Source organism: Equus asinus, chromosome 28 (assembly GCF_041296235.1).
Source record: "Equus asinus isolate D_3611 breed Donkey chromosome 28, EquAss-T2T_v2, whole genome shotgun sequence".
In the NCBI taxonomy this organism is placed as follows: domain Eukaryota; kingdom Metazoa; phylum Chordata; class Mammalia; order Perissodactyla; family Equidae; genus Equus; species Equus asinus.
In genome coordinates this window covers 39,032,462-39,044,744 of record NC_091817.1, presented here as the reverse complement: position 1 = coordinate 39,044,744, position 12,283 = coordinate 39,032,462, and the positions used below count along the sequence as shown (strand labels likewise).

At 43.1% G+C, this 12,283-nt stretch overlaps 1 protein-coding gene across 2 annotated transcripts in view; it reads left to right on the top strand.

The window, feature by feature from the left end:
- CFDP1 (craniofacial development protein 1) overlaps positions 1-12,283 on the top strand; it is a 133,729-nt gene that overhangs the window by 105,409 nt on the left and 16,037 nt on the right. For both annotated transcript variants that reach the window (XR_011499012.1, XM_014848625.3), the window contains one exon: positions 8,510-8,668. Coding sequence is in view for 1 of the 2 variants with exons in the window: in XM_014848625.3 (XP_014704111.1) it covers positions 8,510-8,668 (159 nt within the window). In the remaining variant the exon portion in view is untranslated. The remainder of the gene's footprint in view (positions 1-8,509; positions 8,669-12,283) is intronic.

Sequence of the window (12,283 nt, the reverse complement as noted above, 5' to 3'; positions counted from 1 at the left end):
GACAAGCAACCTGGACTCAAAAAACTGGCAATGACATCAAAGACCAAAAATCAAACAAACAAAAGAAAAGGCAGGAGACCGTGCTGGATTAAAAGATTAAAGGAGACTAAGGAGACTTCAAATGTGGTGCTTGATGGGAGGGAATAGAGAACAACTGTCAAGGCCATTTGGGGAGGAATGAGGGAAATTTGAATATGGACTTTAAATTGGATTACATCATTATATCAATGTTAAATATCTTGGGTATAATCTGTTGTGTTTATGGAGGAGAATGTCCTTAGAAGACACATGCCAAATTAAACGTGAAGTGGCATAAAGTCTGGAAATTACTTAAAAATGGTTCCACATCTTCCAAAAAAGAAAATTTATGTGTATATATAGAGAGAAAGCAAATGTGGCAAAATGTTAATTGGTCAATCTAAGTGAAGAATATTCAGATAATAGTTATTTTCTGCTTTCAACTTTTCTGTCAGTTTGACATTTTTCAGACTAGAAAGATAGGGAAAATTTTTCACCAGACCATACTAGAGTTCTTGTACTGAGTGCCATCTTAGTCCATCCCTCATAAGCAGAAGTGGAGTACTCATTTGCCTTAAAGCTTACACGCCCAACTGGTAATACAAATCCTTTTGAATCTTCATGCAGCATTTCTCTCTGCGTTATATAGTGAAGCATTACAGATGCCTTATGTGCCCCAAGGAAAAGGACCTATTCTTTCCTAACATTTGTCTAACTTTGACCCTCTCTGAAAGGTCTGGGCTAGGCAGATTAATTTTTTAAGACAACAAACAACAATGAAAAACAAACAATTACCCTTTGTGGCAAGGGACCCGAGCCCACTGAGCTGGCTGGTTTCAGCAGAACAATAGACCAGTAGAGGACTATTCTTCACAAAGAAGAGGGACATTAACTTTCTCTTGGCATATGATGCTAATAAACATACTGCCCAGCAGATGAATTAGCTTGTCCTAGAGAAAAAGTCCATTTGAGTGTCACTTGAGAGCCCCTAACCTCAGTTACTTGTTTCAAAATGAATGCCCTTAATCACAACAGAGACCAGGAGACTGTGCAGTTAGAGGACATCTACTGCTTTGGGGAGAACAGTTTATGTCTTCCTGACGAAGAATGGATAAATGTGTGTCTGATAGGAAGCGCTGTCTGTTTAAGTAGACCAAGTCAGCTGGAATAATTAGCCTTCCCAGCATCAGCTGAGAGGTGAGAGCAGGGCAAACACACCTCTGTGCTTAAAAGTTCTGGAAGAAAGAGTTGGGAAGGGCTTTCTGTAATATATTGTTTCAGAAGAGATTAGAATTCAGGACTTTTGCCATCAGAATAATCAGGTATGTTTTATAGACGTATAAAGATATAGAGCAGCTGAAATGAAATCAGACAAACTTAAGTGCCCTTCGTTCTTGGATTGGCATAAGAGCAGTAAAACTGAGTAGCAAATCATTTTGTACTTGTATAAAGACTGTGAAGCTGCTACTATTTGCCAGCTTTTATTTTCACCTTTTGCTAATAGATGCCACCTTTTTTTTTTTTTTCTGGCACTGTATCAATGTCAATAATAGATTTAAGAGTAGTGACAATTTTTCAAGCCACAGAATGTTTAAGATCATTTGGAACTTGTCTTACTTCTGGTTTTCCATGTTCCTGAGCCCCATGTCCCGTAGGGTACTGTCAGTGCAGTGTTGGGAAGTGGATGGTATTTAAGTCTCTCCGTAATGTGCCACTGGCTTCTGGGCCATTTCCCTGAGTGGTCTGGGCTTGGGCTTTCAGATTACTCAGGGATTTATCCAGGTGGAGAGTGAAATTGGCCCAGGGATTGGGGCTTTGCTTTTCATCCTTGCAGATTTCAGCTAAATCCAAAGAAGATCTGAAAGAGAACAGCAGTTCCAAGCAGACAGCTCTCACTGAAGAATTATCCTCATAAACTTCCTTCCCCTTTCTTAGGGAGTACCATGCCACTTCCAGACCCTTGTATGACTCTGGAAAATAGTTCATGTGAGTTACAAAAAAGTCCACTACTGCCTTGTAAACAGATGACAAATACTAAGGAAACTCCATATCTCTGCCAAAGAATCTTTATTCCAAATAATTTGCATTTTAGTGGTTATGTGAGTTATGAGATGGAAGGCTTAGACTTGAGCCAGGCTGTGTGTATTGAAGTTCTAAGTAAAGGTCAGTAGTGCTTTTGTGCTCATGTTGTTGACCCTATCCTTGCTGGTCCACTTTTGGAGCTACCTTTTCTGGCCTGTCAGTTCATGTATAGTGTTGAATATTTTTGTCATGAGAAAAAATTCATTTAGATAAGCCTATTGTCAAATCACAGGGATTTAGTTTGTTAAACATGGAGTGATCACGTCCCATGGCAAGGCTTTGTGGTACACTGTGGGTGAGTCAAGAATGAGTAAGACATAGGTCCTGTGTACAGTGAGCTCCAGGACAACAGGAAAATAAGAATACACCCCCAAAATTAGCAATGATAGAAACTGGAGCATGGAAGGGACTCAAAGGTTGTCTATCCCCAGCTCTAACATCAACAAGGTAGAAAAGACAGGCTGGGTGTCAAAAACACTGAGTACTAGTCCCAAATCTCCCACTGTGAATTTTGGCAGGTTTCTTAGCCTTCTTGGATTTTAGTTAACTCATCTCTGAAGTAAGGAACTTGCATAAAACAGCCTCTCAGCTGCTCCCTCTTTTATGCCTTCAGAGTATGTGGTTACAATTTGCCTGTAAGATGATCTCTATTAGATTTTCTTCTTGGAGCCAAAGATTATGCCTCATGTATATTTATGTGTCCCCAGTTCCAAGCACAATGTCTGGTGTACAGTAATTTCTCAGTAATCTCTGTTGGATGAATAAAATGAATGAATGACTCTAAATTCATTCTCAAAGTTAAAATTCTGTTCTGTGGGACAGCTGTATGCCTAAGGCCAATTTTGAAGATCATGAGGAAAGATCTTCCCACTTTTCCTTCACAACCAGTTGTTGTGTCCTGTCATCCTTTCTTTTTCCACTTAAGAAGTTGTTTTTGCAGCTCCTTTCCAGAACCGCTTATAAATAAACAGCAAGATCCAGAGCATCATTGATGGTGGCCACATAGAGCTGTGCTTTTGCTACAAGTAAATCTGAGTCCATCCTCATGGGGCTGAAGCAGAGAAAACAAGTTACTATCGTATCTTTCTAACAAAATCAGCAGGATGGACATTATCATTTAGTTGCAAAGAATTTTGTTAAACTTATATTTCTGGGACTAAAGAAAAGCAGAATAAGTTGTAGCAAATTATTGTAAGCTGTGAATTCAGGAAGAAAAAAGACCACTGTAATTTTGCCTTTTTGTCCTAAGCTTTTCCGAGTTTCTGAATCTTTTTGTGCGAGGTCTTGGTTGGTATCTGGTGTTGGGATAGGTCACCGGGCCAGGTGTGGTAGGAAAGGAATTGAAGATAGTTGCTGATTGAGGGATGACCGGACAGAATAGGAAAGAAAAGCTTGGTTCAAGTCTCTTTCACCACTATGCCTCCTGCACTCAGCCATGGTCTCTTACAGCATGGAAGCCAGCTGGGTAGAATGAAGGCCGTGTTCCTTGGACAGGATTAGTCTTTATGTGGCTGAAATGTCATTGTTATGTTGAAAACATCTTGGCAACAGTATTCTGGACATATCTGAGTATAACATTCTGGATATAATCTGTGAGTGAGCAAGTGCATGGTGCATTTCTTTGAGCTTTGACTTGCAGCAGGTGGATGAGGATTCTCTTGAATGAAGGACTGTGGTCTTCTGTGACACAGCTCACCACGCTTTAGAACCAAGACCAGAAAATCCATGGCTGAGGGAGAGGTGGTCTCTCAAAGTCCACTTTCTGGTAGTACCTTGCCTTCATGGTTAAGATCCAGAACAAAGAGAAGTCAGTGGCTCTGTTGATCTGGTGTCTGAAACTGCACTAGTTCCTGCTGACAGCAGAGTGGTCTCCAAGGGAGTTCTGACCTCCCCCTTTCCACAGTTTTCTGGTATACACAGCTGCCAAATGCCTATGGAAAATCAGTGCTGATTTCCCCACTCCTAGCTGGCACAGTCCTTAGAGGGGAGACATACCACTGCGGTGCTCTCTGCAGTGTTCTTTCACGGCAGAGAGAGCCAGCAGCCCCTGCCCAGAAGCTGATTCTTTCTTGCCTGCCTCAGTTCCTGAAAGCCTGATTGATGAACCTTCACAGGAGAGAGAGGGCCAAGGTCATGGTAAATCTGCCTTCCTGAAAGCTGTGATGGAACGACGATGCCAGGATTGTGCTAGGATAAAGCCCCATGTCAAGGTGAGAGAGCGAGTATGAGAGCTGGAAAGCCTGCAGAGACCCCCTCCTTGCCGGGTTCCAGGAAGAAAGTGCTAGCCTCCTAGTTATGCTGAGCCTCTGCATGTTCCGGCTGCTGCTGTAAATGTGTCATTCACTTGGATTTAGCCTCAAATAAAAGACAGGTAATTTTGCTTTTGAGACTATCAAACTAGGAAATCATAAACCGTGTTAATGATCCAATGAAGGCACACCTAGAAACTTTCCCCTAAAGGATAACAGCACAGGGGACATTTTGCTGATGTTTAATGGTGAATAAGGCAAAGGAGGATTATAGTTATTTTCCTTTTCTGGAACCCACTTCACTGCTATACAGCCAGAAATCATTTTCTCATAGACTTCTCAAAGTGCTTCTCAAAAAGATGGTGAAATATGGGAATACCATCGGAAATATAGGCCAAGAGGAAGAGAGAGCGTACAAAGCCTGTGGTGCTGCCCGGATGAAATGGGGCACCCTGGGTTGTTGAGAGCTCATTGGCTAATATGAGTGGCAGTTAACTTCCCTTAGAATTCCCCAATTTAAAAGTGTTCTGAACACCTTTTACTCTACGAAGATCTTATTGTCTCCCACTACTTGGTTCTAGGATTCAGGTGACCTTGTTGACTTTATCAAGCTTTCAGCTGTTTGCAGAACTAGATCCACGTGCTATAGCGATTTGGAGACCGAAAACTTGAGAGAGAGATAGAGCATGCACGGGGAAAATCATGTTTCTCCTAAACACTTAGTTAGAGTCCCCTCAAAGCAGAACCTTAGTTGAGGCTTTGAGTGCAAGTAGTTTACTTAGGAAGTCATCCCAGGAAGCAGCAGTGAGTAGGTAGGAAGAGTAAGTCAGGGAAGGAGGAAAAGCTGATCCAAGAGTGTGTTTCCAAGGCCATGAGGGCTCGATGCTACCAGAACTTCTGAGGAGCATTCAGCATACAGGCTTCCCCCACTTTTCGAAAGTTTGCTTTACACCAATTTCACTTTTATGGAAGACCCACGTTAGTACCCACTTTCACTAACGGAAAGAAATCCAAAGAGGATTTTTGCTTTTACGACAATACTGTTCAGCATTTGTTTTGCTTCGAACCATCAGAGACGCAGCACACACTCCAAGCAGCGAGAAAGCATGGCCAAGTTCCTTCCCCAGGATTATACTCAGCATCAAGCCACCGTAGCTTTGAACTGTCTGTGAGCATCTGTGCTTTATCTGAGTTTATTTTGTGCATTCATTAGCGAGATGTGTCCTCAGGTAATTGCTTCTTCTCTTTACACCATTTCACCTTATGAAAGATTTCATAGGAACTTGTGGATAGCAGAGGAAACCTGTAACTCCCAGAATTGCCTCTGTGAGGACAGGCAGCTGGGCCATTTAGCCACCAGCTCCTGTCCCCCATGAGAGTGGCCCTGATGGCATGAACTCCACAACATTTCCAGGCAGTGCTTGTGACATGTAGGCAGGGTCAAAGGAGACCCTGCAGCCAGAAATGGAAAGCCCTGAGGCATGTGCTTTTGCTAGGATGTTGTCCACAGTGACTGAGCTTGCTCAGAACTGACCAGTATGCCAGCAGCTGAAATTAGAGTCCTCAAGCCTCTGCAGTGGAAAGGATCAGTGCTGTGACAGGAAGAGAGCTGGGGTGCAGGAGAGACCCCTCCAGTGGGTATCCAGTCCACAGACTGGGGAAGGTTTGGCAAAGGCTTCCTAGAGGAGGTAGCTTCCAAGCTGAGACAAGACCAGATGAATGGAAGGGAGGCAGGTAGAGGTGAACTGCAGGTTCAGGACTCTGGCTGGAGCATGCATTGCAATGGTAGATGTGGCGAGAGAAGATTAGGAAGAACTTTGCAAGTTAAGGAGTTTAGACTTTATTGTAAGAGAAATAACAGGTCAAGGAAGAGACATTTAAGCAGAAAGAATGATAAGCTTTGTGTTTTAGAAAATTTATTCTGTTGACAGCATGTAAACTAGATGCCAGGATGGAGCAGGTGATTGAGGGTGGAATACAACAGAAGTCAGGGAGCCCAGTGAAGAGGCTGCTGAATCATCCAGGTGAGAGAATGTAATAATGAGAACCAGGGCCGTCGCAGTGAGGCAGGCAAGAAGTGAAAAGCTTTGAGACATACTAAGTTTCTTTTTTTTTAAGATTGGCACCTGAGCTAAGAACTGTTGCCAATCTTCTTTTCTGCTTTTTCTCCCCAAAATCCCGCAGTACATACTTGGATATTTTTAGTTATGGGTCCTTCTAGTTGTGGCATGTGGGATGCCGTCTCAGCGTGGCCTGACGAGCGGTGCCATGTCCGCACCCAGGATTCGAGCCGGCGGAACCCTGGGCCGCCTAAGCAGAACACGCAAACTTAACCACTCGGCCACGGGGCCGGCCCCACATATTAAGTTTCTATATCTCCACTTATGCTCTGCTGGTAAAATGCAGTCTGCCTGTGTGTGCGCACGCACACTTGTGTTGATGGAGAGATTGTTGTAGAGATTGAGTTATCTGGTAAAGAATTTTTAGAAAATGTGAATTGAAAGCTCATAAAGAGCTGTTTGGAAAATTCTTAGGCAAATTGGGGAGTAAAATAACTGTCAGAAAATATCTCAAGTAAATGCTCACGTTAGAGATGAGACAACACGGTATATCGCGCTAGGAGTTGGAAAGCCCTTGCTTTGTTCTGGATCTGCATTTTCTATTAGTTTGACCTTTGTTGTATCATTTAACCTCTCTGAACTTTATTTGTCCAACTCAAAATAAGAATGATGATAACCTGCCCAGCCTATTCTGAGTTGATCTTAAGCTAACAGCATGTAATGGGATACGACGACAACAGGGAAGCTGACATTCTCTCAACCAGCATGAATGGAATGAGAGTGCGGAGGGGAATTGTTCAGCCCCAAGAGTCTTGTGTTCAGTGTGGACGCTGGCCTGTCGGCTCACTCCAGGGCAGAGGTAGTGAGCTATCCTTCACTGGCATGGTGCTGTGGGGAGGTAGGATTTCAAAATGCTTACTATGACACTAGATCATCTTGAAGGCTCCTCCAACTCTGAGACTCAGTGGTCCTCTTACACAGGCCATAGTGAGAAGAAGATGAGAAAATGGTTATGAAAGCACTTGAAGAATTAATATTTTAGGCAAGTGAAAGGTATTATTATCAGTAGGCCTTGTGATGTTAGCTCATAGAGTTTTTAAATGTTTTGACTCTCTTGCATATCCCAGTAAAGTGGAAAATAACTTCCAGTTTCCTGCATGCTGGTATATAACTTGTTTTAGTTTCATAAAGAGACCAAAAGCCATGTTCCTTCCGTAGTTCCTTTCCCTAATACCACCTTCTTACTAACTAGCTGTATTCTGTTTTTCTTGTTTTATCTCATACATACGTTGTATCTCATACATTTAACATTGACTAGAAGCATTTGACCTGCCAAGACTTGAACTTGGGCATTTGGGGTTTCTCCCACAGTCCGTGATAGTATCACCAGCAAGTAGGACACAGGCTGTATATTTCCTGCTTACATGGTGAGGAATGTTCACCTCCTGGGAAAAACCAGAACCCTGATGCACAGGAGTTGAAAGAAAACTGATCTTAGAGTCTTTTTAAGATAATCAAGACTTCTTGCTCATCAGTGTTGGGATTTGCTTCTCTTTCTCTTAAATGAGTTCCCTGGGGCTTTAGCGCACAAATGATGATGGTGATTCAGTATGGCTAACATTTATTGCACCTTTACTCTGTGCCAGGTGCTGTCTAAGCACTTTACATATAAGATACACTACAGCCTCGTGGGTAAGTATTCACTTTGTGGATTAGGAAACAAGCAGATGTGGTTAAATAATTAGCCTAAAGTCACACACAGCTGGAATATGAACCTAGGCTTGTGATTCTAAGGCTGTTTCTGAATCATGCCGTCCTTCTCCCTCCTCGCAAGCAGAGACATGTCATACAGAGGTCTTCAGCATTTTCCTATCCCCGGGTCCTTAGAGCGGTCAGAGATGTTAAGCAGAAAAAGTGCATTCAAATTCTGGTCTACTTACGGTATTCTCCATACTAGATAGGAAATGCCCTGGATACAAACATAGCTGCTGTTAAGATAAATAGCTCTAATCTAGGGAGCCCCATGCCAATCAGAAAAACCATTAATCAAGAGATTATAGTTTTTACATGCTACATGTTTCATGTTTTTGCTTTCCCTAGGTTAAAAAGATCAAGTGGCATGAGCAGCCTTTTGGGAAAAATTGGAGCCAAGAAGCAGAAGATGAGCACCCTAGAGAAGTCCAAATTGGACTGGGAGAGCTTCAAGGAGGAAGAGGGCATTGGTGAAGAACTAGCCATCCATAATCGAGGGAAGGAAGGGTAAGAAGTAGATTCCATGCCTCTGAAAATCTTAATAGGGGCCAGCCCGGTGGTGTAGTGGTTAGGTTCACACACCCACTTTGGTGGCCCAGGTTTCTCAGGTTCAGATCCCGGATGTGGACCTAGCACCACTCGTCAAGCCACACTGTGGCAGCATCCCACATAAAGTAGAGGAATATTGGCAGAGATGTTAGCTCAGGGCCAATCTTCCTCACACACACAAAAATAATTAAAAAGAAAATCTCAAGAACTCTGAAATAGTTTATTGCAAACAGGCCACCCAATTTAAGCAAGCAGGAGCTTTTCATGGTAAAATGAAAAATGTGAATACCTTGGTTTGTCAGTAAAGCTCTGTTCTAATGTGGGGCAGGGGGCTGGCCTCATGGCCAAGTGGTTAAGTTTGCGTGCTCCGCTTCGACAGTCCAGGGTTTTGCTGGTTCAGATCCTGGGCACAGACATGGCACTGCTCATCAAGCCATGCTGTGGCGGCATCACACATGCCACAACTAGAAGGACCCACAACTAAAAGTATACAGCTGTGTACTGTGGGCTTTGAGGAGAGAAGGGAAAAATGAAATCTGTGAAAGAAAAAAAGAATAAATAATATGGGGCGGGTCTTGTTAGTGAGAGAAACACTGAGAGTGGCAGGAAGGTGGGGCATGTGACCAGCGCTTCTCTCAGGGACAGTCACATCTGCCAAGCTGAATTTGCTGAATTACAGCTCCCATGAACTGTAAGTCACCTCATCGATTCACATGGTCAGATCTGTCTCACTGTATCAGCCTTGGCTTGATCTGAATTATTTGCCTTCTGAGAAGCCAGACTGGTTGAATGATTCAAAAGCAGAGCCAACAGCGTGCTTAGATATTGTCACGTTATCATGGGATTCTTTTTATCCATGTCTTTATGGCCCAGGGTGGGGCTTTACCCTTGGCTTCAACCTGTGTGACATGCCAGCCCTCAGATGCCATTCAGGCCATCACTTGCACCCCCTTCCTTTTCACTTTGGAATACGAGGAGGATGTGCGTGAACTGTGTATTCAGGAATATCAAGAAAGAAATGATATTTGGTGAGTACTTAGGAACCTCAGAAGGAGCTAAGGAACAAAGTTATTACAGAAGTGGGTCCATGGCTCAAGGTCAACACTCTGGCCCCTGACAGTAAAAGGAATTGTTACAAGGCCCAGCAGACAGCCCTGGGTGCTTATCTCTGCACCACATCAGTAAGGGCTCTCTCTGTAGTACAGGGGGTGTCTCTGAGGCTTAGTTCCTTCACCCGTAAAATTGGGATAATGATACCATCCTCAGGGGGGTTGTGATGATCTCATGAGATAATATAGGTAATATATGTATAATACATATCTGTAAGTACATGAAGCCCTTTGCGGAGTGCATGTTACAGAAGGCCATGCAGGAAGTTGTAGTCATTCAGGTTATTTATAAGCTAAATTATAATAAAGACAACTGGAGTGTTTATTTGGGGGGTTATATTTCTTTTTTTTCTTTTCTTTTTTTTTAAAGATTGGCACTTAGGCTAACAACTGTTGCCAGTCTCCCTTTTTTTTTTTTAAGGATTGGCACCTGGGCTAACAACTTTTGCCAATCTTTTTTTTTTTTTTTTTTTTCTGCTTTATTTCCCAAAGCCCCTCCGCCCGCCGGTACATAGTTCTATATCTTAGTTGCAGGTTCTTCTAGTTGTGGGATGTGGGATGCTGCCTCAACGTGGCCTGACAAGCGGTGCCATGTCTGTGCCCAGGATCTGAACCCTGGGCTGCTGCAGCGGAGCATGCAAACTTAACCACTCAGCCACAGAGCCGGCCCCGGGGGGGTTATATTTCTGAATTAGGCTTCAAGATTATTTGAATGAACCTGGAAACTGATCAGTATGTTAAAAAAAAATTTTTTTTAATGCTTTTATGAGCTTATTTAACTAGCAGACTTCTAAGTCAGTCTGTCAAAGATGAAATGCCACAGGACAGAGGTGGAGTGCCAGAGCCTTCTGGGGAAGGCCCAGGATAAAGCACAGGCAGAAGTCAGTGTTATCTAGAGAAGGTCTCTGATATTCACCCCAAACCTCCCCCCTCTTTGACTCAGCTCTAGGAGCTCACAGCTCCCTCCTCTTCTCCACATTTGCCTAGTGATCTAAGGCAGCAGAGGAACTGCCAGTGTGTGCTACACTTTATTGCGTCTCTGAGCACTGATTATATAGGTTGGACAATGTTCGTTCTGCTCGAGTTAATGGAGGTCTTATAAAAATAAGGAGTGATACTGTTGAAGATAAGGGAGAGTTAATAAAATGTACACTGGAAGAGAAAACAAAATTAAAAAGGACATCTGCCCAATGAGGACTTTTTCAGGCAATGGAAAATCACATAATTGGGTTGCGGAACAACTAATAGCATGCACCTTCTAAGTGCTCTGCTTTTCCCTCCTTCTCTGAGACGTTCTCCCTGGCCAGGTGAAACCACGGGTCTGATTGTGTTTTTCCAATGCAGCTCTGATGACTCTGCTCTGCTTTTGGCTGTTCTCACCTGCCCTCTCCAATACCTGCCCCTGCACCTCAACTCCCGTGCCTTCCCCAGTTCCTGCAGGCAGATTGAAGGGCCCAACCCCTAGTCCAGGGAAGGGACTGTAGCTCTGGTTCTTACTTTGGCTAAGCATGAGAATCCTCTGGGGAGTTTTCCAAAGTTCAGGTGACAAAGCCGCCCCTGTACAGAGCTTCTGAATCAAGAGTCACAGATATCTGTGTCTTTAAATGCTCCTCAGGTACTTCTGATGCACAGCCAGGGTTGAGAATCACTAGACCGCAGTGTCACAATTCTAGACAACCAGCTGCTGGGTGAGCCTTTCCAGCACATATGTATCTAGACAGCCAATTTCAAAACAGGGGATGTTGAGAAGGCAAGAAGATTTCTGTTAAGAAGGATGCCCAGTGCCACAGTGTTAAGGGAGGGAAGCACAAGAATCAAACCTGTAAGGTCTGTTTGGGCAGAGGCACGTCAGGCCCCCATATTCTCGTACGCAGATGCCAGCGAGAGCAAAGGCATCACCTGCAGTACAATACTCTGAAGGAATATGTGGAGAATCCAAGAAGCATACCCCTGGGACAAAAGTGATCTTCGCTGAAACTAAGAAGGGGGAAAGGTCATATTGATCACATCTCAGAAAAGCTACCTATAAGTAATGACCAGCCTCTGCCATGTCTATTATGAGACCAAGACTTTTTTACAAGCACGGTATTTAAATTGATCTCATATATAAGAATTTAGGTCAAGAATGGTGATTAATATTCCTGTTACGCAGTCCTGATTAAAATAAGATTGGATTGAGTTTAAAAGGTTATATGATGCTTTTTGTGTTTTGATAGTAATTCCAGTTCAGTAAGTGCTATCATGTCTTTCCCCTTCTAAATATTTGATAGAATTCAAAGCTATATTCGTCAGTATGGGATGATTATTGTCCAATTTTTTAAAGATGAATTTGCCATCTTAAAATATTCACATAAGGAAACAAGGCACCTTGAGAAACAGCAGGTGCAGGCTCAGATCTGCAAAGAATTTAGACAATGAAAATAGCAGATACAGATTTTAAAACAATTATGCCTACTGTGTTTAC